General features: G+C 45.3%; 1 protein-coding gene across 2 annotated transcripts in view; it reads left to right on the top strand.

Annotated features, from left to right (window-relative positions):
* The window catches only part of LOC146869314 (solute carrier family 12 member 6-like), an 818,593-nt gene that overhangs the window by 402,324 nt on the left and 389,220 nt on the right, over positions 1-27,049 (top strand). For both annotated transcript variants that reach the window (XM_085648043.1, XM_085647962.1), the window contains 2 exons: positions 26,021-26,195; positions 26,803-26,921. In XM_085648043.1, coding sequence (XP_085504169.1) covers positions 26,021-26,195; positions 26,803-26,921 — 294 coding nt within the window. The remainder of the gene's footprint in view (positions 1-26,020; positions 26,196-26,802; positions 26,922-27,049) is intronic.

The raw sequence follows: 27,049 nt of genomic DNA, 5'->3' as shown, positions 1-27,049 counted from the left end.
ATAGCGAATTTTACCGATTTGCTATTAAGGACTCGCTAAATTGAATGTAGGTGGGAATCGCTAAAATATTAGCGATTCCTTAATATTCCTTAATAACGAATCGCAAATTGAGATTCGTTAATAAGGAATACCTACCCATTCATTCCTATGGGCTAAGAGGCCCATAGGAATGAAAGGGAAGATATTCACTATTTGCGATTCGGTATTAAAGAATCGCAAATAGCGGGAGCTATTTCAAGGGTGCCAGGGTGTCAAAAGGACACCCTGTTGCACTCCTTAAAAGTGCATGTGTGCACATGTGGCGCACATACATGCCCTAAGGGCATGGATGTGTGCCACATGGTACTTTTAAAAAGGCAAAAAAGTGCTTTTTTAAAAGAAATCGCTAATTACCACCAACTTGAAGTTGGTGGTAATTAGCGATTCCTTAAGGCTGAAGGGCACTTTTTTTTGTGCCACTTCCATTGCATTTAAGGAATTCCTTAAATGCAAGAGCAAAATAAGGAATCGCAATTTTGCGATTCCTTATTTTGCAAGTAGGTTTACACTCACCTACATTGCTCTCAGCGAAATACCGGTCGGTAACGCAGAAATTCTGTGAATTGCTGCGTTACCGCTCGGTATCTGGCCACCTACATCTGGCCCTATGTGCCTCTGGGGGCAAGCGCAAATTCAAGATTCTAGATTTGGTTTTCCGCCATGTTAGCTGTAGTTGTAGAGGGCTGTGGTTCGATAGTGTACGGCCAAGGTATTCTGCATGATACACCCTGGGGAGGGCCTCGTGGGAACAGTATATTAGGTCTATTCTTGTGTGTAAGTTGGAGAGTCGTGAGTAGTAGGAGAACTCCCTCTGAGTAGGAGATATGCTGTGCCATGCATCCTGCAAGTGGAGAGTGGTGTCCCATGTCTCTGAGTGTTGTGACAAAGTGATGGATTGAGCACCTGGGAGCGGAAGGTGTGAGCGGTCCATTTCTAAGTCTGGAGTGCAATTAAAGTCCCCGCCCCAGTAAACTGGTGTTAAGAGATCGTGAAGTTGTGCTGGTATCAGCGATAACAGGAATAGGGATTGGCCGGAGTTGGGAGCATAGAGTGAGAACAATGGTATCGGCTGGCCATCTAGTACCCCCTCTAATATCGCGTAGGGCCCATGCGGGTCAATGTGGGTGTGGAGCACCTCCATTGGGGTACCGGGTCCCACCCATATCAAAGCCCCTCTTGCATATCCTGAGTTGAAGTGAGTGTCTGAGTAGACGCATGGTTTTCTTGAAGAAGCGCAACAGTAATCCTACGCCTCCGTAAGTATTGGTAGACCTGGTGTCATTTGCATGTCCCGCTAAACCGCGAACATTCTAGGTCAGTAGCAGTATTTGGGTTTCCTGGGTGCCCATGTGCGTAGACTTGATATAAAGAGACGGTCTGAGTCCCGTTGGGTCAGTAGCGTGTCCCCTTCCTGCACGTGTGTGTATGTATCCCGCGTGCTGTGCGGGCAGTTGTTTGTCCTGAGTAGTGACTACTATTTTGTAGCACAGACAGCGCTACATAAACAATAACAATCCCCAACTCCCATTCCCAGGCCTATGTGCCAGCGGGCAGCCGGCCATCAGCACTTAACTGCAATACAATTGTACTTACGATTAAAGAGAGAAAGAAAGGAGACAAAAAGATAAAAGTATTGATGTGGCTTCTGTGTCAGTCACACAATGTGAGTGAGGTATGTATGGCGAGCTGGGTGTGCCCGCTTGTGTGGATTATTGTTCAAAACCCTAAAGTGTCTTATATAGTAATGTTCAGGCGGGGGTGCTGTGGCAACCCTCGCCGGTACTCACTCGGTTGTGGGATTATGTACCAAACCTGTGTGGGGTGCATCACATCCGCTTGTCGGACATCTGCAGGGTGACGGTAGGTCCTCTGCCCATCACTGCTGTTTGCTGTGAGTCCGTCAGTGATGGGGTGTCCTCCGCCAGGTTCATCCTCTGACCTGGATGTTGATGGGGGTAAGACTCCACATACCTTTCGGCATTCCTCTCCGCCTGAGCCCTCTCCCTCGCAGCTTGGTCCTTGGTAGGTCCCTTTTGATGTCTGCTCCATTGTCCGCGGCCTCTCTGTGTTTGCCACCGCTGCCGACCTTTGGTCGTTACTATCTTGATGGGGGCTAGGCCGTTCGGTTTAATCCAGAAGTTGGTTTTGTCTTCATGCTGTATCTTAAGAGTGGCTGAAAATTGGAGGGCATAAGTCACGTAGTGTTCCCTCTGGGTTTTATTCAGTTCGAGGAAGAAGGACCTGCGACGTTGTACCGCTAGTGTGTATTCCAGGTTTATGTGCATCAGGGCGTTTTCGATCAACCAAGGGCTGCATGCTCTCATAACGTGCAGTATATGATCTGTAGTTGAAGAGGCATGCCACCTCAGGCCTCGGCAGGGATCCTGGTCGAGGTGGGCCACCCAGCACTCTGTGGGCCCTCTCCACAGAGAAGAATTTTGATTGTTTGCCCTGTAGGACCATGTCAACAAATCAAGCCTCGAGGTAGATTTCCATGCTTTGGCCCTCACCACACTCTGGGAGGTCCACTATATGGACATTGTTCCTGCGGGATCTTCCTTTTTGGTCCTCCACCTGGTCCCGAAGGTATTCCACCTCCTTTTGTAGAGTCTTAAGCTGTTTATCCATTTCCTTTACCGTGGGCTTCAGGGCTGCCAGCGTTGACTCAGAATTCTCGACCCTATGTTTAAGTTGCTTATGATCTTCTCGCATGAGACCCATCTCGTTGCATAGTGAGTAAATCTTGGGTCCTAGAATGGATTTGATATCTAGGACTTCTGCCTTGAGTTCATCAAAGGAATGTGAATGATCAAGTAGTGCTTTTGGCATTTGTCTCTGTGATCAGTCCGCAGGGTCGGGGGCGCCCCTGTTTGTGCTTGGGCCTATCCAGTTTATTTTTGCCCGTCTTGAGGGAGGTAGTGTTTATGTTCTCAACGTTGGGTTGTGGCCTTGTGGAATGCAGAGAGGGGGCACCTCCTATTTGAATCCCCGCAGGGCCCGGTCAGTTCCATGGGCTGATGCTTCCGTCCCAGGCAGGCGGACAGTTCTTAACCCCTCCTGTGTGCGTGGGACGTGGAGGAATAGTTGCTTAGATTACACGTCACTGTAGGTCCCCCCCACCCCCACCTGATGACCGCTAGCCTGCCATGGGGCTCTGTGTCGCTGAGCCTGAAGTCTGGGGCTTATTGAAGGTGAGGGATGGTATCTCTTGGACCGCAGCCCATGCTCCCCTCTGATGGGGCAGTAGTAGTGGAGGGCTAGAGTGGAGTTTTCCCTCCTATTCCCCCTTAGCTTTGTATACAGAGAGATGGAGTTCTTGTGGCACTACCATGGCGAGCGTAAATCCAAGTGCTCTCATGTAATTTTGGGCCTTTAAGGCCTCAGTGTGCTGCTTTCTCATGATGCAGACATGTTGATGGAGCAGTAGAGTTCCCCAGTACTTCTTTGGAGCCAGTCTTGCTCAGTTGCAGAGAATTATTTTCCACTGTGGGCCAATCTCTTGTGTTGCATCTTGTTGTTCCTGACGTGGAGTCTGGTCATTGGTGTTGGCCTCCTCGCCCAGGTCTGGGGCACCTGACAGCAGGAGGCGCTGCTGGCCATCTGTGCCTTCCCCCCAGGGAGGTCACACTATTTCAGTTGAGAGGAGGGGGGCGAGGGTGCCAGGTGCCGGCAGGCAGCACAGTTGTCCCCGGATCAGGAGCATCCGGCACCTAAGGGTCCGCACTCAGGCCTGCCACCGTAGATTCTCCATCGCAATCGGCCCACCGCGGTAGCCGAGGTTTACATGATATGCATAGCACCTCTGGGTCGTCGCTGTCTCCGGGGGGGCCACATCTCAGCAGCATTCCCGCCAATGTCCCGCACAGCTCTGGCCGTGCACGGCCATGTCGGCTCCCTCCGCCAAGATCTCCCCACTGGGTGCGATGCGCCTCCCAGTTGGTGTCAGAGGTCGTGGCGCACTGCCACCACCCATGTCGGATGCAGCAGAAGTGCCACTGCTCGTCGCGGAACTGCCCCCTGCGGGTCCAAGGAGCTCCCCCCAATGATGAAGGGCAGTCTTCCGACCTTTGGGCCCCCGTGGAGTGGCGCTTATTCCAGGATGTTGAGTGGACCTCAGCTGAGCTACTCAGTGCGCGTCCGCTCCGGTCGTCCATCTTGGCCATGCTCCGACAGGTTTTAAGTTCTACTTCTTGAGATATCCATGCACAAATTGTCCATGCAACAATTTTTTACCGCCTGTAATGTGAAGGGAAATCCTCTGACGCCTCTGCTCTTCTCAGCAGTTTACACTTCTTTTACTAGTTTTTGTAGATGTAATCCATTTCTGCATGTTGCCTACTGTATCTGTTCCAGATGATAGGATTGCACTTTAATTTCTTTTTCCTTATATTGTTTGTGACTCACTTAGGATCGTTCTCTGGGTAGCCGGCTCTGGGAAAACTCCAGTTAACACCATTTAATTCAGATCTACATTATAACCATGTCTGATCCTCCTGCTAAATAAATAAATTTACGGTTTAGCATAAATATTATTCTTGGGATATGTTTTGGCAATCCATATTCAGAAGGCATTTATCGTTTGTATCCCAGCATGTGCCTAATTGTTGTGAAATGTTCACGTACGTTTCAGCACAAACCACAAAGTGTAGGAAAAGTCTGTTTTCTTTCAGAGAGAAAAGTTTATTAGGAGTGTTTTTCCTACTTCTAAAAAGATGCAAAATTATATGCATGCTGTTGTACCAACTATTCAAGATAAAAGGACATTTTAGAAATAAAAAATAAAGGTCTACTTTATGAAAATAATGCCATTGCCCCTTGTTAGGTCCTCAGTCTTGTTAATGACTAAATGGTGGTAAAAACGTGCTTATTGTCACGTCCTGGCTAGCTTGAAATCCATTTTGTCCCTAGCTAAGAGTAGAATTATTATGAAGTACAAGACGGTAGTGTCCAATTAAAACCCCCCTTTCATCACTGCTGTGACACTTGGCTCCCCCGCAGTTAGATGTCCAGCAAACGTCTTGTCATCAATTCTAACAACGATGGACCTCTTGTATAGGAGATCTCTGGAGTCAGTGGCCCATCCTCTTATCCTCTGCATTTAATCAGCAAAATATTCTGTGTCCAATTGTGTACCACCAAAACTGTTCAAGAACCTCCAGCTCATGTTGAATACCAAGGGGCTTCCCTACCTTATTTTCCTATTTATACAGGTCAAGAAGAATCATGTAAGGATATGTTGTACGATAATGATAGCAATTGGCAGGGGAATTACAGTGCTCCGGGAGAAGAAGAATGGGGACGTTGGACCACCCATTGCAGATCTGCTGGTTCACCTAAATATTTGAAAATGGCTTTCATTGAATAGTGGATTTCTATTACATTTTCCTTTAGTGTACAGTAGGGAAAATAACTATTTTATCAATGGCTTCAAAGTGAAATCTTGCATATAAAGAGACCCTAGTACATGAAGACTTTTGGGAAGAAAGCCGTGATGACTCAGGCTCTAGGACAACATCCCTCTTGGTTTATAGAGTTGCTATTGTTCACCCTCTTCCAAGATATTTACTTTCCTATGCACACTCATCCCAAACAACTGATATTTCTTCAGTTTTTTGTCACGTTGGACACCTTGAACTTTTAAATATTGCACTATTTGGATGAGTACCTGCAAAATTAATTGTTGGTGGGATAAGCAGAGATCAACAACTGCAATCCTCGCTCTTCTGCATTGAAAGCTAAAGAAGCTTAACACTACGGTTTAGACTGAAGTGCTCCCTTCTTAAGACAACAAAATAGCTGGAGACTTGCAGCCCAGATCAAAAGCCATTCATCCCGCAAACTATGGAAGTACAATTTCATACCCTGGGCCATATCCTTAAGCACTCCACTAGTTACTTTTGAGTAACCAGGAGGCCAAACCAAGAACATCTGGTTAGCTAGTAGCAACAGATGGAAGACTATTTGCAAGACATAGTAAAGGTTATGGGAGCCTAAATTAGGTTAGTCTCATAGCATCATGCTTTCAATCTTTCCATCAGCTTCTCTTTTGAGCAACCTCAGTTTACCTTAAGAGTTTCCCACTTAAGTATTCTGTCCACAAAGGAAGGCACCTGCACATACTTTAATAGATAAATGTGTCAGAGCGGAGTTATTGACACAGCTGTGAAAACCTTTTGGCCCTAAATTGATTGTCCTTCATTAAGGATCCAGATGAATAACATGACCTTCCTCTTTTAGAGATAAAAACAAGGGGGCATAAACTGAAGTATACTTTCCACCGAAGCATAGAGGTTATGGCACTGGGGAGTTTAGAACAAGGTTTCCGTTTTGAATGAGCACTTTCAAGGCCTCACCAACAACCTGGCAGAAACCCTCATCAGGTACAAAAGTTCTTCCTACAAATGGAAGCTAAATGGTTGACCGGTAAATTATGTCTTCAGCAAGTGTAGAATTCTTCTTGGTCTGTTTGCAACAATCAAACAATTGTCATTACAGCTAGCTGCTTGCCTCAGTAGGAGTTGGAGTTTGAAACGCTCTATATCACTAAGGATTGTAGGAACATCCGCCAGGCAGTTAGAGCAGAATCGTCAAGAAAGCTATAACAGTAAAGTGAAAGTGGTCTGTCACCAGTTAGAAAGTAAGGGTCTGCATCCAGTTCTGTCCGAGCTCTCCAGCTGTGGCATAACGTCCGTCTTTGCACACTTTGACCTCCAGTACTAGTTGATCAGGGTGCATGTTGCTGGTATTTTAAGAAAAAAAGAATTGAGCCAGACTCCAACTTGCTGGTATTTCAGTGCATGCTAAAAGTTTATGAAGACCTCTTTTGCACATTTTCACTGGTTGTGTAAGCGCCATGTAAATGGAATTTCAGTATGGCTCATCCTAACACAATAAGCATCTTTTCTGTACCAAAGAACCCTAGGTCAATTGGTCTTAACCTGTGGTCTGGGCATATTTGGGCATTCGTGAAGCCTACTCAGAGGGCCCAAAACGTCTTAGAAAATTAAATAATATTAACAGATTAATAAATTGTACACAATTAGAGAAGTAAAATGTGCAATTGAAAATGTTATTTTAAAACATTCTGTAAATGCCTAGGAATTTAAAATTGGAAGCTAAAAAATAGTTCATCAAACATTCAAACAGAACTTAGTATGTATGATAAGTGAATAATTTAATTTAAAAAAGCTCCAACCTTCATAGTCTTGTGAATTAAATAACATTTGTCATAATTTCTATATTTTTTGTGGTGATTGCTTGTTTCTGTAATGTTTTGTGGTTAAAATTCTAAAAAATGCTTAAACGCTTAGCCTGAGGTCACAGGCTTCCAGTAATTTCTCAAAGGGGGTCCCTAGATTCCAAGATGATTCATTGGGGGTCCCTGAGGTCCAGCAATGATTAAGTCGGGGTCCACAGAAGTCGGAAGATTAAGAACTACTGTTCTAGGCAATGCTAAGAAATAAGCAAATATGTATTACATTTGACCTTAAAGATTTTCACCTCAGTCACTATGTAGTTCTTTCCACTCTCTTTGCAGAGCCATCATTTTAAGCAAATCAGGCTCTCTATTACGTGGAAATGAAAAGATGCCTTAAGTTCTACATAGATAGAGCAAATGTTTTTAGAGCATTTCCTGGACTGTTTGTCTTCTTTGGCCATTTTCGCAAAGAGCAAACAATTTTAAAATAATAGAATTGATAAGGAGGTTGTAGCCTGCATAGCCTTCTGCCATAGCAATGGCGATAAGGATGTTTATCTCTTAAATGCTCTTAGAATTCCAACAAAGGCAGGACAGCTAGAGTTGCAGACTTTGTGCGAGTGCTATTACTGGATATCTTCAAAGCAGTAACTTGGTAGATGGGCATTACTTTCACAAACACTCCTGCTTGACCAACCCAGTCTAGCGTTTGACAGATGACGCTCGGGAACCATCCAGGTTTTTTTTATTGCACTGCTTCCCTTACGGACAATAATTAAGGAAATGTTTATTCTTATCGATAACTACAGTTGTATATAATTGGAATGTTTCAGACATTCTGTGTGACACTATATGTTTCCTTAAGAGGAAATAATTCAAATTCAGCCCAGAATGCAGAAGTCAATCTAGCCAACCTCAAATGCTGTAATTTATAATACAATTTTTACTATCAGTCCATGATGAATCAATAAAGTACACCCTCTTAAGATTCTTTCTATCTCTCTTGCTCTCTCTCTCTCTCTAATATATATATATATATATTACCTACTGGCGGTCGCCAGTAGGTAGATATAGTTAGGACCCTGTTTCCATAGGAAATCCGCAACATTCTATTTGGAATAACTTTGGCGTCGGTCGACGAATCCTCGCGGAATTTTCAAAATAGGTGGGGCGCTACGCTCCGCTCCTACCCTGAAAGTCTCGGGGGGATTCGTCAAGCAGGGGCCGAGAAAAAAGGGGGGTCCCAAAACGCGTTTTCCCCATGCATTTTTCCATAGGACCTTTAGACACAGCTACAGCCCGAACGGCTGAACAGAATTACTTGAAATTTGGCAGAGAGGTAGCCATAAGGTCAAGGAAGTGCCTTTTGCAGGTCTGGTGTAAATCTGTTCAGTATTTCCTGAGAAAATAGCATTTAAAAGCATATATATATGTGGGCGGAGCCTAACCACACATCTCATCCTGAGATCTGATTGGCTGTCAGCACTTCATCCAAGAAGTGTTGGCAGCCATCTTGGGACCAATATACATGATAGCACCTCATTAAAAAGCATTGCAGTTAATAGAAGGTTTTAAGACTTTAGTTACATTATAAATCATTTGTTGATGGTACCATACTCATTTTAGGAATTGTGGTATGTTCTAAGGTGATTTCACCATGTGAAAAAGCCTTCTGCTGGGATATCATGATTGAGAGAAAAATATTTTCTCATGCTTTTACCACAGAGGTTTGGAAGGTGATCTATAGGCTAAACTGAGAGCTTATTTTCTGTAAATTCACATTATCTTTCTCAGTCATGTGAGAATGAAGTCTGACATTCTCAGTAAAACATGTACATCCAACAAGGGCAGAGACTGTCAGTTGATTCCTTTGTGTTCTACTGCAGCTTCCCAGAGTGTTCCAAAGAACTACTAGAGCGCTAACAGTCCTACTTATGATAAACGTATGGCACACCTGAAGCCATCTTGCTTGGATTAAAGTGGTAACTCTTAAAACATTTAATTTAAAAAGGAACAAAATGAGGGGGTTCATTTTTCCATAAAAAGTATGATTAGTGCTGCAGAAAGAAAAATTAGGGCACATTTTGAGTGACTTCTCAAATCCTCTTCTATTTCATTAAAAAATTCTGACATGCAGACTGAAACATGCACTTTCAATACCAGCAGCAGTTTTCCCTGGTGAGCAGTAGCTTTACTACAGTGATCTAATGAGCAAAAAGAGTGCTAACATTCTGAATTTATGGCAAATGTGTGACACATCTGAATGCCTTCTTGATGGAAAAAACTGAAAGTATTTCCTACTGAGGAGACTGCAGTAAATGAGGAAATTAGGAAACTTCATAACAAATAAGTCTCCCAAGATGGCCACCAGAGACAAAAGAGCCCAAATGTAGCCCAAATATCACCCAGATGTAGCCCAAGTATAGCCCAATGACAGAATGTCCCAGAATGTTCTTAAAAACAACTAGAGCGCTTACTGTCTTCATTATGACAAAAGTAAGGCACACCTGAAGCCATCTTGATTGGAATAAACTGGTAACACTTAAAACATTTAATTTAAAAAGGAACACAATGAGGAGGTTCATTTTGCCATAGAAATTATGATTAATGCTGAAGAAAGAAAATGAGGGCACATTTTGAGTGACTTCTCAAATCCTCTTCTATTTCATTAAAAAATTCTGACATGCAGACTGAAACATGCACTTTTAATACCAGGAGCAGACTTCCATGGTGCAGTAGTTTTACTACAGTGATCTAATGAACAACTAGAGTGCTAACATTCAGAATTTATGGCAAATGTGTGACATATCTGAATACCTTCATGATGGAATCAAAGTAAAAAACTGAAAGCATTTCCTACTGAGGAGACTGCAGTACATGAGGAAATTAGGAAACTTCATAACAAATAAATCTCCCAAGATGGCCACCGGAGACAAAAGAGCCCAAATGTAGCCCAAAATCACCCAGATGTAGCCCAAATATAGCCCAATGACAGAAGTGTGCAAAACACTTATTATTTTGTGTTTTTGCAGTGTTATATAGTGCAGACTTGTCAGGTATTGGAGTGCTTTACATGAGCATTGGTTACATCACACAAGAACAAATTCATTTTGGTTGTAGACATGGGGAGACTAAGTGATTTGACCAGAATCACAGAATGTCGAGCTGAAGCAGAAACTTCAACCTGGTTCCCAAGTTGCAAAGTCTGCAGTTCTGGAAGTAACACCACATCCTCTCCCCTAAGTGCAACATTTAATCAAGTGGTCAACTGGATAAAAAAACATAAAGATAACAAATAATTTAAAAGTGCTTTGTCGCTATTTGAAAACTCAGAAAATATGTCCTTATTTTAGTCTTTTAGAGCACTAACCATAATTTTGATGCCAATAAGACCCTCTCATATATGTAATTTCTAAAGGAAATGCTCTAGGTATTACAGTTTTGATTACATCAAGATGATGTCAGGCGTTCCACACTTTTGTAATAAATATAGAATGTTAGCAATCTAGTTGTTCATTAGGATACTGTTGAGAGGCAGAGGCCAGGGGCACGGACTCTGAAAATTGAAGGCAGGTAGGAGGGTGCAAAGGCAACAATTTAACCACACTGAGCAGGCAGGAAGGGCCGTGGAAGCACAACAGACTATGGAGGGCAGTGGAAAGGGGGGCAGGGGCAACAAACCAACAATACAGGACTTGCAAGAGAGGCTGTTGGAGGGAAGATCTATTACGGGTCAAGGAAGCTAGGGGCGGTCCCCAGATCCCCGGGAGCCACCACAGAACTGAGCAGGAGAGTGAGTCAGGGACAAAAGGGGCACCTTAATTTGAGCCGGGGTGCCTAGGAACGCTTGCTCCAAAAATGAAGAAAACAGACATATGAGACATGGAATTGGAGGCAGAATACAATGGCAGTTTAATGAGAAGATGCAACTTCAAAGAAACCGCAGAATAGAGACATAAAGTACAAAATACAGAATCCAGATAATCATACAGCTGTCATAATATTCTCTGTATCTCAATTAATGTACTGACAGAGAGAGAGAGAAAACACATCTATAAATGCATCATGAGAAACAAGTTACACCAAGGAAAATGTTACCTAGGAACACTCACGTTTACTCTTAGAGCAAGCATTCCTGCAATTACAATACAAAATCTTTTAAATGCAAAAGTAAAGAGAACAATGGTTAAACATAACATGACATTTCATATAGGTAAAATAGAATAAGATACTTCAAGCAAAGCAGAGCAAGACATTTTAAGCAAAGGAAGACAAGAGCTCCCAGCTCTTGGGGAAAACCTGCACTGCCTGTTAACCTACATACAGACGGCGAGGTAGTCCGTCGATATCTGTGGGTGCTCCCTTTTTATATCATTTTGTGGGCTCCTTTGCACGCTACATCTACCTACGTATGCTACCCAAAAGCTTCGTCTGCAGATTTTACCAGACATTTCGTCATTTACCCACTTAATGCTGACAATGGACTGGGTGAAAAGGTCAGTCTCTCAGGCCAATCGCTTATCGTAAGTTCCATAGAGCAAGCAGAAAATAATGGGTATTGTACGGGAATTCAATATATTCATGTATAAAATCTCCTCAGTTCTCCTAACTTGACGCTCTTCGGTTGCCACTTCCTTAAAAGCGGGAAACCTGCCCAGGAAGCAAGTACCAGTCCAGGATGCAGCCTACTGTATGTCGACAGCTTCAGGGGGATGTTGAACTTTGATACCGAGCACGGAGCACTCGGGTAGGGTGGGGGCTACTAGTTTGGATCAGAAGGCCTCGCAGACCTGCCTTCAGACTGCTATACACTAAAATTGCAGAGCTATGGTCAATTTAACAAAGAGGCCTACATATTGAACAGAAGGGCCTACACAGGGGTTTTATGCTGGCTGAGTGGTAAGGATGTCTCAGGATAATTATATAGCAACACAGGACCCGCTGGTCAATTTAATTCGGCCTACAAATGCAGCTGGCAGGGCAAGGACAAGGGTCTCATACTTCAGGTGTGGACAGAACGGGCCAGGGGCCCCCTGTGATACAAAATCTACCCTCCTTCAAGGCTGTGGCAATGTAATAGACCATTGTGGGCAGAAGGAAGAGGCAATGGTAGTACAACCATACATGCCAACAGACCCGATTCAGCCAGGAAACGTCCAATGTTTTTAAGCTCAAATGGGCTTTATTTGATCTGTCTCCTGTCTACAATATCCTCTTTTTCAATGTAACTCAAAGGGGAAAATCAATACCCCAGTTTTTTTTCAAAATCTCCCTCTTACCAAGTTCAAAATGTTCGCAAGTATGGTACATTGGATCATGGAAGGAAATGGGATAGGGACATGGACTTGGATAACAGAGGACAGGAGGGACATGGAGAGGTGCACCAAACTGACCCTGCAGGGCAGGCATCAGGGTTTGCAGCAGCACAATACACCACACAGGGCATGCAGGACGGGAGTGCAGCACAACAATCCATAGAAAGCAAGAGGGAGGGGACAGGACCATGCACATGGACAACAGAGAACAGAGGGGCAAGAGGCAATGGTAGCTAGCTGACCATAATGGACAGACAGGAGAGAAAGCTGCAGTATAACAGACCATAAAGGGCAGGAGGGACGGATCAGGGGCATTACAATGGAACAGACAAGCCAGGAGGGAGGGAGTAGGGCTGGGGGCAAGGGGGCAGGGCAGGAGCAGCAAGATAGCCATGGAGGTCAGGCAGGATGGGCACTAGAAGCAAGACACACCATGAAGAGCAACAGTGAGACTGTGATGGCATACACACAGACCATGGAGGGAAGGTGGGAGGGGGTCGGGGGCAGCTAACTGACCACACAGGGAAGGTGGGAGGGGCCATGGCAGCACAGAAGACCATGCATGGCAAGTGGGAGGGTTAGTGGCAGCACAATGGCTATGATGGGCAAGAAGGAGGGTGGAGGGGCATGCACAAAGGACGATGGAGGATAGAAGGAAGGGTCAGGACCTGTGCACAGACAAGAAAGTTCAGGGGAAGGGACCTCACAACAGACCACACGGGGCAGGCAGGAGGAGCAGTTGCAGCACAACAGACCAGGGAGGGCAGAAGGGTGTGGCAGTACAATGGACCATGTAGGACAGGAGGAAGAGGATAGGGGCATGGCATGTGGACAGGCAGGGTGGAGGTGGCAGGGACAGGTTACAGTCCTCTGACAATGCTAGGCAGGTGGGAGGGGAGTGGCAGCTCAACAGAACACTCAGAGTAGATAGGAGTGGCAGGTCCATGGGACATGGTGGGCAAAAAGGATGGAGCAGGGGCATGCACAAAGACATCGGAGGGCAGAGGGAAGGAGAATAGGGGCAGCAAGCTAAGCACAGAGTTTAAGCAGGAGGTCAATGATGGGGCATAGAATTGGGCAATGGAGGGCAGGAGGAGTGGACTGGTACATCATACTAAATTGAGGGCAGTGGCAGCACATCAGACCATGCATGGCAGGAGGGAGGAGGCTAGTCCATGGATTCACACAACAGAGGATAGGGAGGAAGGGGATGGGGCAGCAAGCTAACTGTTCAGAGAAGGCGGGTATTAGGAACATTATTGTTTTTAAAACATTGTGTCTGTGCGAACTACTTAAAATATGAACAAGTATGCAGCATAATCTCACTTTTATTCAGGAAGAAGAGGACGTTTGTAACTGTGACTCCGGGCTCACTTGGCAGAAACACCCCCTGACCCTCCACCCCCTATCGCAAAATGTAATGCCCGTGAAAAGGGTAGGTGAACACAGTGTTATATAGAACATAGTCCTGAGAGCACGATTAAAAATGAAAACTAGATATAGTGTATGGTATAAACTATGCACCAAAAAGTGTGATATAAGATGAACCGGGCGTGAAATATAATATGCAATACATTGTGCGCAATGACAGATTCATGGGAGAGCGCGAGATAGCACAGGCACTAGCGCGTGCTATGCGATATGCGCCTTGGAGTGTAATATGCACAGGGCAGTGTTGTGTAACCTAACTAGTCTCTAAAGTTGTAATATAAAATATGTGCTGGGGAGTGTAACGTTGCATATGCACTGTGACAAAGATATGGATCCCAGATTGTAATATGTATGGCATAGCACTGTGCGTTATAACATAGGCATCGAGAAAGGCACGTTAGATGGGGCAATATAACCCGTGCGAAGACAAGTGTGGCATGACATATTCACGGGGTGGTGTTACAGTGCACATGGGCTAGAGAGTGTCATAGCATATGCACTAGCTAGTGGAATACAACACAGAGGTGTGTGGCACTCGGCAGGCAATGGTGGGTGTAACACAGCATTGGGCTCTGTCAGGAGCATGCTGTGACTCTCAAGTGATGTTCGTCCCCTTTCCAGAGAGTAAAATAAAAAGTATTACACATCCGGCAGTGGATGTGTGTTTTATTAACCGTGAGGGGGGTTTCTTGCATAGTTTTGGTCGAATTTTTGTCGAATCCCCTTTGAATGGCTTGGTGTGCATGTGTATTAAATGTGCCCGTCAATAGCTACCCATGTTTGTATAAATAAACGACAAGGGTGTCTACCAGGATTAGGCACGGTAGGGCATCAGACATGTCAGAGCTTCACTAGTGGTGTAAATACATTCCACGTGGATTCATTGCATGCATAGTCGCCTTTTAATGAATATCACGCAAATCGTCATGGTGATAGGTACGTACGGTTTGTCCATCATGTCCTAGGTGTGTCTATAAATATATATTTTTTAAAAATAATAAAAAACAGTGGCCGGCCCTGGGGATTGGGGTCAAAAAAATATAATTAGGAGACTGGCCCTGGGGGATGGGGTCATCAGGGCCAATAAATTAGAATAAGAAGGGGAACCAAACAGCCCCCCTTCTTAAAAAACTAAAATAAATAAAATACTGGCATCGTGCCGGAGGCCATGCCCCCTCCGTGCAGCTCTCTGCAAACGCGCCCCCAACAGGCATCTCCAGTATGCGCCAGGGAGCTGCGCTGCAGCCAGGTGTTCTGAGGCCAAGCCCCTTTTTACACCTCTCTGCAACGCAGCTCTGTGGCGCTTACTGGAGGTACCTAGTGGTCTAGTTTGACCCTAGGGACCCTTAGGATTCAGGGGGACTTAATCTCTCAACTTAGAACAGCCACAGGGCGCGTTTACACAGTGGTGAAGGGAGGGGACGGGGCCTGAGGTGACGTGTGCAAACACGCACTATGGCACGTTTTAAATTGGGGATATAATTTCCCTTCAATACTGAGGGCCCCTGGGGGCTAACTAGCCCACCAAGTGCTTCCAGTAAGCGCCACTGAGCTGCATTGCAGAGAGGTGGTCCAGGCCGTGCCACTTTTTACACCTCTCTGCAACGCAGCTCTGTGGCACTTACTGGAGGTACCTAGTGGGCTAGTTGGACCCTAGGGACCCTCAGGATTCAAATGAACTTAATCTCCCAACTAAAAATGGACACAGGGCGTGTTTACACAGTGGTGAAGGGAGGGGACGGGGCCTGAGTTAACGTGTGCAAAAACGCCCTGTGGCCTGTTTTAAGAGGTAGTTTTAATCCCCATGCCCTATTATACACTAGGGGCTTACAGAGGAGGTCATGCTAATCACAGGGGGACCCCAACGCATAATGTTCCCTAGTGTATGTAGGTGTTTTCACTGTATTCTAAGTGTCTTTTAACATAGCACTGGCTCTAGGACTGGTTAGTCAAAACTCAGTTACCACCAGTATCCGTCTGAAAAAGTTGAGGGTACAGGATGATTTTGCAACAAGGCTTCTTTCTGCTCTTCTTTTTGTTCTTTCTGCACGTTATCCTTCTTCCTGCACTTATCTTCGTATTTGAGGACTTCTGTTGCTTCTTTCTGCACTTCTTTTGTTTCTTTCTGTGCATTTTTTCTTCTTTCTTCACATGTCCTATCTCTGTAGGCATAGTTAGAAATTAGCATTTAAAAAACCTTTGAAATTCACAGAAAAAACCATAGGTTTCAGGCACGTTATAGTTAGGAATTAGCATTTAAAAAACCTCAGAAATTCACTGAAAAAACCATAGGTTTCAGGGGTGTTATAGTTAGCTGGACTTTTCACTTGTACAAAACCATTGAAATTCCCCCGTTATAGTTAGTTCAGCTAACTATAACTCGCGCGCCCGCAATGCACTGCTGATGACGTCACATATTACATCACTCATGACATGGTCAGTGACATCACTCATGACATCACTGATGACATCTCAAATGACATCACTGATGACATCACTGATGACATCATCCTTGTGATAGAGTGGCAGACCTCCTCTTCCCCTAATATAACCTTTGATACACACATTCAAAAATAGAAATTAAAATTTTAAAAACAATGGAAATACCAATACCAGTTACAAAAACCTATACAGTAATTCTAAGATCCACATACACATCCACTCATTCACCAACAGTCCTATACAGTCACTCATACATGTACTCACTCATCATATGTACTCATACACCTATACATCCTGTTACACAATGCCACTCATCCATAGAGGTACTCACACACATTGTCACTCATGCTAATAAAGAATCAAACATACATTTACTTGCATATACAGTTATACACACACCACCACACTTACTTCTACGGAAACTTACACATACTTAGTCTTTTAAACAATCACTTATAGAAACACATACTTATTCATATAGGAACTCTTTCAATCTCTCACTGTCACATATACTCGCTTATATACACCAATAGTCACATATACTAGTTTAAAACATATGTAGTTACTCATAAAGACACTATTGAGACAGTCATTCACTCACTAACACACCCATACACTCACTCATCCACCCATAGAGTCCTGCACACATGCTGTCTTCAACACATACAAAGAGTGAGTCATTCATTCATGCACCTATGCACTACGTAATACCCCCACCGAACCATGCAGACACTCAGACTGATACTCATAAAACCAACTAATAACCTATATAAACACCCATGTAGCTACTCACCAACCCATGCAGCCACTTATACACAAAGTGAGAGACTGATACAGATATTTACATATTTAAACATTACTCACTAAGCCATGTATTCACTATGAAACACTTAATCAGTCAGTTACACAATCAATTTTTCAAAAACAAATCATCCATTTAGACACTTATATACCCATTTATTCTTCCATCGACCTTGATATATACATATATAAAACATATTTAATTTTCAGAAACACACACATTCACTGGATGATGTCATCAGTGATGTCATCAGTGATGTCATTTGAGATGTCATCAGTGATGTCATCAGTGATGTCACTGACCATGTCATGAGTGATGTAATATGTGACATCATCAGCAGTGCATTGCGGGGGCACGAGTTATAGTTAGCTGAACCAACTATAATGGGGGAATTTCACATGTTTTGTACGAGTGCAATGTCCAACCAACTATAACTTTCCCTAAAACCTATGTTTTTTTCAGTGAATATATATATATGAAATTGCCCCGTTATAGTTAGTGCTGGCAACTATAACTCACGCGACCGCAATCCTCTGCTGATGCTAATACTGTATTTAGACACTTATTTGCCCATGTCTTCTTCCATACATTTTTAGCTATACATATATTACAAATATTTTTTTTTATAAAGACACATATGTCATCAGCAGAAGATTGCGGTCGCGTGAGTTATAGTTGCCAGCACTAACTATAACGGGGCAATTTCATTGGTTTTTTATCAGTAAAATTTCCGCTAACTATAACATGTGTGAAACCTATGGTTTTTTCAGTGAATATATATATATATATATCAAAGAAAGATTTGCCGAGCCCAGTTAGGTAACATTTCCAGCCATTTCATGCATTTTTGAGCAGCTCCAACCTTACGCGTTTCAGCTTTGTTCAGCCTTGTTCACAGGTAGGTGACATTCCAACATAATTGCAAGTGCTCCAATTTATCAGGTCATGTGACTTTCGATGATGGCACTACAGGTTCCAAAATGCATTAGTTTTCATTAGTACACACGTGGGAAGTAACAGTTCGTAGCTTAATAGCATTCTTTGCCAACGTTGCACTGAATTTAAAAATAGCATCTCGAAATAAAATGTCTACATATATAATATTATATATAAATAACCTGGGTTCATCAAGTCTTCACAATCAATAAATGTAACCTCTTGTGACTAATATCACACCCAGATATCAGCCAACGTTTGGAAGCCTTGTGTGAAAATCTAAGCATATCCTTGCTGCTTCCATACCAGTAAATAAGGTCATTGGAATTAGATGCTTCTAACCAAGATTGCAAGATTGTGATGATCAGGAAGAACTGTCTCTGGCATGTAAAATAAGCTTTTCAGTTTGGTCTCAAGTATTCTGATTTCTGGTAACGCGTCATGCTTAGGTCGACAGATATCTAAGGCTGCTTTGAAGAAAGAATCATTCCTACTCATCAGTCTGGCCATTCCCAAACAATATGAAATCCATCATTCCTTAGTGAAAAAGAATATTTAGAACTATATATTTTAATAATGTTGTCAGCTGAGCATTGTGTGAGGAGAATCATCCCAAGTTCAGCCTGAATGAATCTCATAGAGATTGTACAGAAACCCAAAGCCTGGTTCAGGGATTTAGAAATCATATTTCATAGAGTTCGTGATTCTACCTATAGGAAAAGGCTGAATAAGTGTGACATTTGTAGAAGGATAGTCAGGAGAAGACACCTTCTCTTGAAAAAATAAATTGCTGCAGGGCTTGTGTTTGCAGAAGCACCTGAATGAACTACAGTGTGTTGTGGACAGATGATGCCAAAGTTGAGTTGTTTGGCTGTAACACATAGGAACATATTGGGTGAAAATCGAACACTGCATACCACCACAAGAACCCCAAACCAACCATCAAGCATGGCGGTGGAGTCATGATGATTTAGATCTCCTTTGCATCGACAGGCACCAAATGCCTCGCAGTCATTGTTCCACCATTAATTCTATGTCAGGACCGGAGGCGAGGATTATGCTATTCTTTCTTCACTTTATTGAAAAGCAGCCACTTTAAAGTCAAAACTACTTTTCCCATGAACAATAGGGAAATAACATCAAAACAATAGAGTGCCAACAGATAGTGTCCCATCCATTGCACCAATCAGGAGTCCTCAGGTAGCTGATAGTCCTCTGTCCCTGACTATGCTTCCTCTTTCTTTGCTGCTTGCAGCCAAGATAAGTCTCCTTTTCCTTGTATTGCTTTCTGATGTAATTTATGGTATTGCTTAATATTGTTTTTCACCAAGATTAGTATTATCTGCACTGTTCGATCGTAGACTTTGTTTGTTACACGGCTTGACAGCCTGCGACGTTTCTTTGTGTTGATACGCGTTATCTGCACGGAGGCTGTCAGGGGCGCGCGCGCGCCATATTTTTCATTTTAAACGCGCGGCGCCCGCTTTGCCTGATAAACGAGTTTTTTCTCAGGGATAATTCAGCTGTGAGTCGCCGCTACTCGGCGCCTCACTCCGGCCGTGGGAGTCTCCCTGCTCCCTAGCAGCCGTACCTCAGAGGGCGCCTGAGAGCGTCTCTGATGCGGCGCGCGCCTGGGATTCTGCACATTCCTGAGCACGTCGGATCCCAGGCTGCATCGCCGCGTGAGCCTTGTCGCATCTGCCCTACACCCCTGACAAGAGTCTGTGCTATATGCCTTTAGGCATTTTTTTTTTTTTATAATTTCCTTCACACGCCCCCTTGATCGCCCATTTTCACAGGTCTGTAACTGCTGTTAAGCAGTCTTTGGCAGCGTTTCACTGCCTGGGGGTCCGTATTCTATAGGCCAACAACACTCTGTTTAGAGTCTGTAGTACAGATTCAATCTGCCGGGATCCATTGGCTGGCAGACTGCCCAATTATATATATATTTGCACCAGGGCTGTTTGGGTCCCAGGCTTTGGGCCTTAAATTGCGAGCACTGCACGGCCATATTACCGGCTGACACCCAGCCCCACTTTATTAGAGGTTTACCTCCTAGTTTCTACAGCCCTGGTCATCACTTACCTGTTATTCTACTTACCTCTCCATGTAGAACTATCAAGAAGATGTCTATCAAGACGATCAATGGGAAGAGGACCCACTTGCGGCTCTTCCATGGGATGATGACTTTTATGATGCGGTTGATGACTCTATACATAAGGCGGTAGAGCAGGCCATTACCCCTCTTGAAGAGCGACTGTCCCGAAAAATTGACCAGGCCTGCGAAAAGCTAGCCAGAGCCACGCAGGCTTCGTCCAAAGGTCTTTTCCCCAGCCGTCCGGCCTCGGACATACACCAACCACCAGCCAGACGTACTAGGGAGGCGGGGGTGGATTCTCATGCTTTCAGCCGCCTTAAACAAGCCTTTCTTGCAAGTTCTGTCCCGCCGGCAACCCCCTCTACTATGGCAGACGGGGACCCTGGGGACGCGGACGCCTCTCCTGAACAGTCCCGTCCCTGGCTTCCTTCCAAGTCAGCGCCAACCTCTAGCGAGCCAAATTTGTGTGCGGACATGCTGGACCCGGACGACGTCTTGCATCCACGCTCCTCTGACTGGGCCCCCTCCGAGAAGGTCACCCAGTATGTGGCCAGCAGGATCCGGCGCCCTCTCGAGCCAACAGCTCGTAGTTGCCTTGGGGCAGAGTGCCCCTGTCTCTCCTTGGAAGGGAAGGTAGTTGTCAAAGACCCTAAGAAAGGCATCGACAGGTCCTGGCGTGCCTGTCAAGACAAACTACTGGCTGTCTTGGGGCCCGCTACCAAAATCCTAGATATGGCTGAAGAGGCCAAGGCCTCGGACTCTCTCATATCCCCCGAACATCTCTCCTCCTGGGTCCAATGTGTAGTGGTGTTCCTCGGGAACGCCAACTGCACGCTTTTCACAGAGCGGCGCAGGTCGCTTCTAATCAAGGTTGACCCCAAACTTGGGGACCTGGCAGACACTGAAGCGGGACCAGTCGCACAGGCTGGCCTCTTTAGCGAACCCTTTATCAAGGAGCTAGGGAGGTTTGTTAACACCTGTACCTCCCTGGATAGAGCGCAGACTTCCATCAGGAAGGTGTTTCGCCCTCGGGTTTTCCGCGGGGCCGGACGAGGTAGGGGCCGCTCGTCCGGCCGTCCAAATCAGCACAGTGGGCAAGGCTCCAGTCAAGGACAATATCAAGATCAACCCCACTTTGGGAACTTTTACCCCACCGATGGACGCCGAGGCAACAACAGAGGTGGCAGAGGAGGAGGCTGATCCAATTCTTCCGGTGAGTGTTCCCCTTCTTCCCTTCTAAAAGTGGGGGGGCCGCCTGGCGCATTTTTTCCCAATGTGGACTTCCATCACGGGGGATGCTTGGGTTCTGCAGACTGTAAGGGGCTTTCACATAAAGTTTCAGGGGACCCCTTTGCAACGCACTCCTTCCCGTCCACTCTGTTTTTCCGAGGCAGACGCTGTCCTGGTCGACCAGGAGCTCCATTCTCTTCTAGACAAAGGGGCAATAGTAGAAACCCTGCAGCACCCCAGAGGTTTCCTCAGCAACCTCTTCCTCGTAGACAAAGTGGACGGGGGCCAGCGCCCGGTCATCAATTTACACGAAATCAACGAGTGGCTAGTTTATCGCCACTTCAAGATGGAGGGGATCCATCTTCTTCGCGATATTCTCTGTCCGGGTGACTGGATGGCGCGCCTCGACCTCAAATACGCTTACTTAGTGATCCCTATCTTTCCCCCTCACCGCCAATTCCTGCAGTTCCTTTGGCGCAACAAGACTTATGAGTTCTCCACTCTCCCATTCGGCCTGTCCTCCGCTCCCTGGTGTTTCACCAAGGTTCTGCGGCCGGCGATAGAACGTCTTCAGGCGTCGGGCATGAGACTCATCGTCTATTTAGATGACATTCTGCTAATGGCGCAGGATCCTCGAACCCTTTCTCGGCACCTGCAAACCGCGGTGGATCTCCTTCAGAACCTAGGGTTCGTGATAAACGAAACCAAGTCCACTCTGGTTCCTTCCCAAAAAGTAGTATTTCTCGGTTTCTTAATAGACTCAATGGAATCTACTCTCAGCCTTCCTGCTCGCAAGATGCCGAAAATTCGCAACGAGATTCGGAGGGCTTTATCCCTGACTCAGATTTCCCTCAGACAATTAGCTCGGGTGGTGGGCTTACTATCTGCATCCATCCAAGCTATCTTCCCGGGCCCGCTTCACTACAGAGCACTTCAACGTCTCAAAGCGGCGCATCTCCGCAAGGGCCGATCATACTCCCACAAAGTGGGTCTGACACCGGAGGCCAGGGAAGAGCTTCAGTGGTGGCTTTCCAACATGGAAGCCTGGAATGGTCGGGCCATTTTCGGGTCCGCGCCAGACATCGTTATCGAGTCCGACGCGAGCAGATCCGGCTGGGGCGCGAAGTGTGGCGACTTCACCACGGGGGGTGTGTGGTCTCCGTCGGAGCAACAATTACACATCAACTGTCTGGAACTTCTGGCTGGATCGTTCGCGATCAAATGCTGGACCAAGGACTCGGTTCACTCGTGCGTCCTTCTCAAGATGGACAACATCTCGGCTGTCTGGTATATCAATCATCTGGGAGGCACTCACTCCAGAGCTCTTTTGAACCTGGTTGCGAACTTTTGGCAGTACTGCCTGGATCGTCAGATCTCAGTCACGGCGGAGTACCTGCCCGGGCAGGAAAACCAAGTGGCAGACTTTCACTCGTGCCACTTCCACGATCTGAGCCTCTGGAAACTACACACGGGGTATTCGCGGATCTCCAGAGTCTTTGGGGTCCCTTCTCTGTAGACCTCTTTGCCTCTCGCCTAGATCACCAGCTTCCCCGGTTCTACAGTTGGAGGCGGGAACCTCTGGCGGAGCAGACAGACGCGTTTCTCCAGGATTGGCGGTCCGAGATGGCCTATGCCTTTCCCCCGTTTGCAATGATAACTCTGGTCTCCGCCCAGGTTCGACGCCAAGAAGCAAGCATTGTGATCATTTTGCCGATTTGGAGGTCGCAAGTATGGTTTCTGGTTCTTCTGGAACTTTCCTGGGATTCTCCAATCCTACACTCCCCTCTTTCCAGCTCTTCTCAGTCCGGACGGGTGTCCTCACCCGTTGATAGAGCAGGGCTCCCTGGCTCTCATGGCATGGCGGATTACAGGGGAAGATGGGCGGTCCCAGGCCTTTCGGGAGCGGCTGAGAGTATCTTTTCCAGGGCCTGGGCAGACAGCACCCTCAAGCGTTATCGGTCCACCTGGAGAAGGTGGTGTCGTTGGTGTATGCGACGGAGTTTCAATCCCGTGGCAGCTGATGTGTCTGCCATCTTGAATTTTCTGGCTTTCCTAGCAGAGGACGGTCTCGCGTACAGAACCATCAATACCTTAAGGTCCGCAATTTCTGCTGGTCATGCTTTAGTTGATGGTTCACCTGTTGGAGAACATCCTTTAGTTTGTCGTCTCCTTCAGGGTATACGTCTCTCGCTTCCCCCGGAACCTCGTTACTCTCAGTTGTGGGATGTCAACAGGGTGTTGAATCTATTCCAATCATGGCAACCGAATAGATTCCTCTCCAGGAAGGAACTGTCAGCGAAGCTAGCCATGCTACTGTGTCTGATCTCTTGCAGACGGGTTTCGGACGACAGAGCTCTGGATATGTCCGGCAGAATGTTCTCCCCCGCTGGTGTAACGTTCACCATTCGTAGGCGCACTAAATGCGGTACGACTTCTGTGTCCTACTCCACCTTTCCGGACTCCCCGAAATTATGTGTTGTTGCGTGTCTCAAAGCTTATGAGGAGATGACAGAGGAATTCAGGGCTCCTGGGGAACGCCAGTTGCTCATAGCACTATAAAAGCCCCACAAGGCGGTGTCTTCCCCCACGATTGCCCTTTGGGTGCGCTGGATAATGCAAGAAGCAGGCATTGATGTACGAGCGTTTGGTTCTCATTCTACCAGAGGTGCTATGGCCTCTAAAGCTTTTACCCTGGGAGCTCATCTGGAAGACATCCTGAATGCTGCGGATTGGTCTTCAGACTCTACCTTTAAACAGTTTTACTTCAAACCGGTGGTTTACATGGCTCATTTGGTTGTGAGCAACCTTTAAACGAGCATAATCCTCGCCTCCGGTCCTGACATAGAATGAAAAATTTCCTAGCTTACGTAACGGAAAGTTTCAATTCTATTAAGGACTCAGAGGCGAGGATTATCCCACCCAGGGTACAACTTCGTTGACTACCTTTCCTCCCTCGTATTTGAGTAAGTACGATGTTTTAGTACTGGTGTTTTGATATGATTCCAATGTATTGTACTTGCATACATACTTTGAAGTTTCTTTCCTCAGGGCTAAACCTTAGCCATTACTGTCGCTCACGCTTTTTTTAATTTCCAGGGGATCCAAGCAAACAAGACTCCTGATGCGGGTTCACTGGCTGACCGAGCGACGAAAGAGGAAGCATAGTCAGGGACAGAGGACTATCAGCTACCTGAGGACTCCTGATTCGTGCAATGGATGGGACACTCTATGTGTGGGCACTCTATTGTTTTGATGTTATTTCCCTATTGTTCATGGGAAAAGTAGTTTTGACTTTAAAGTGGCTGCAATTCAATAAAGTGAAGAAAGAGTAGCATAATCCTCACCTCCGAGTCCTTAATAGAATTGAAACTTTCCGTTACGTTAGCTAGGAAATTTTTCATTCCTCTCTACAACTGCTCCTTCCGAGGAAATTGTGAGAGCACTTGTCCAACAGCTAAAGCTTAGCTGGAAGTGGTTACTGTGAAATAATTTTCAAAAAAGGCTTCTAGTGAGCAGGATTGGTGGGTCAGTGCCACAATGGATAAGGCATTGGCCTTTTAAGCCAGGGATTTTGAGTTCGAGTCCCACCTGAGGTCTAGGCTTCACCCTTCTAGACGTTTGGAGAAACCTAGATATATTCTCTAGGCTTACCCTCAGAAGCTTTCTACCGATCAGGTACTTTAAATTGCCCCATTCTACTTCTTCCTACTCAGTATTACCACTTCAGCATAGTGCAAGTATGATGACATAGCGGACTTCTGAGTTCTATCTTGTTAGCTACTTCGTTACTTGAGTCCTTAAGTATGGATAATACTAATAGTGAATTTATGCTTATGACATAATGAAAATTGGTTCCCTGTGGTCTGTTGTATCTCTGTGGCTTCAGTGCCTGATGATCTTATGGTTGATGACCTTGATCTACTGATCTTGAAGGCATTGGCTGGTTTTGAGGGTAGTTGTAGGAGATCATTGAGTCTGTTCTGTATGGTGGTTCTCCTTCTATACCCCCCAGCTCTCCACTCAAGGTATCCATATGGCTCAAGTGTTGGTAACTAATGTTATGTTGAATGTTTGCAATGCTGTTTTTATGTGGTCACACTTGTGACTATTGAGGCAGAATCTAACTCCCTGATTCTGTAATCTTTGTATTTTCTTTTTCTGTCATTTGTTTTGGAATCCAAAATGGGCGACATTAAGTAATAGAAAGTAATGCATAATCCACAGTAAATGCAGATTGAGGTTTATTAAGGCAATTTAGTTGATTTAAAGCCATGCTTGGGATAGCCTGCAGATTATTTAATCCAGGGAGCATTGAAGTATTCCTCCTTTTACTGCTTTGTAGAAGGTCGGTTTTTGATGCTTATTTTACACCTGCATTGGCTGAGATGGTCTACCCTACCTCATGGGTTTTCCATAGATTAGTTGTGCACAAGGCAACCAATTACGCTCTTTTGTCTGTGATGTATTATTTTAGAGAACACATTTCTAAACTGTCCAGCAAACACCAAACTCGTGTTCCCTTTCCTCAGGTTTGGCCATGCAGTGAACAGGAACTTGGTTGTTGGTACACTGTCATGGCCATCTCCTTGGGTGATTGTGATTGGATCCTTCTTCTCCACCTGTGGAGCCGGTCTTCAGAGCCTGACTGGTGCCCCACAACTTCTGCAAGCCATAGCCAAGGACAATATAATTCCGTTCCTGCGGGTAAGAATTCTCCATTATCATATTTTAACATCTGCCACAATGCCACCTGCCACTCCCCCTATGGACAAACACCCCTGTTCCTGCTGGTACGATATTTCCATCAGCTTATTGTTTTTCAGTGATGTATGTGACTCTTGCCCTTTTTACCTTCAGCATTTAGACTGAAACACTTGGAGCACATGGTCTGTTTTTTAAGCCATGGTCTGTTTTTTAAGCCATGGTCTCTTTTTTTAAGCCAGATACACTGACTCGCCTTCAGTCCAACCAAATAAACCCTCATCTCATGCAGTCCTCAATGATTTCAGTCAATCTGACAAAGCAGAAAGAATAATCCAATATGTGAGGGCGAAATCATCCAATCCTCTCTTTTTACATTCACCTCACCGGGGATGACTCACTGACTGCCTTTGCATGCTTTGGAGCAATACAATGCCCACCACACACTTCTGACTAGGGACACTCATTTGCTAGTATGAGCAATCCTGGTCAGCACTTCCATGTGTGAGGTCCAAGCCATATTTCTTTCGAAGAGCACTCTAACCAGGTACACATAGTCTTCCATGTCTGAACTTTGTCCTAATTAGTTACTTATTTCTCAACCCAACAGGTCTTTGGGCATGGAAAGTCAAATGGTGAACCGACATGGGCGCTCCTCCTGACAGCTGCCATTGCAGAATTGGGTATCCTCATTGCTTCGCTGGACCTTGTGGCACCAATCCTCTCCATGTACGTGTTCTCGCATTGCTGTGGTTTAAATATTCCTTCATAGAAACCACAGTGTATTCATAACTCTCTTCTTTAGTCTTTGATGGACTCTAAACCTGAGAGATTAATTTGTTGACTAAAGCAGTTCA

This window comes from Triturus cristatus, chromosome 1_1 (genome assembly GCF_964204655.1).
Source record: "Triturus cristatus chromosome 1_1, aTriCri1.1, whole genome shotgun sequence".
Taxonomy (NCBI): domain Eukaryota; kingdom Metazoa; phylum Chordata; class Amphibia; order Caudata; family Salamandridae; genus Triturus; species Triturus cristatus.
Note: the sequence above shows the minus strand (reverse complement) of the source record. Positions and strands in the feature narration are given on the sequence as shown.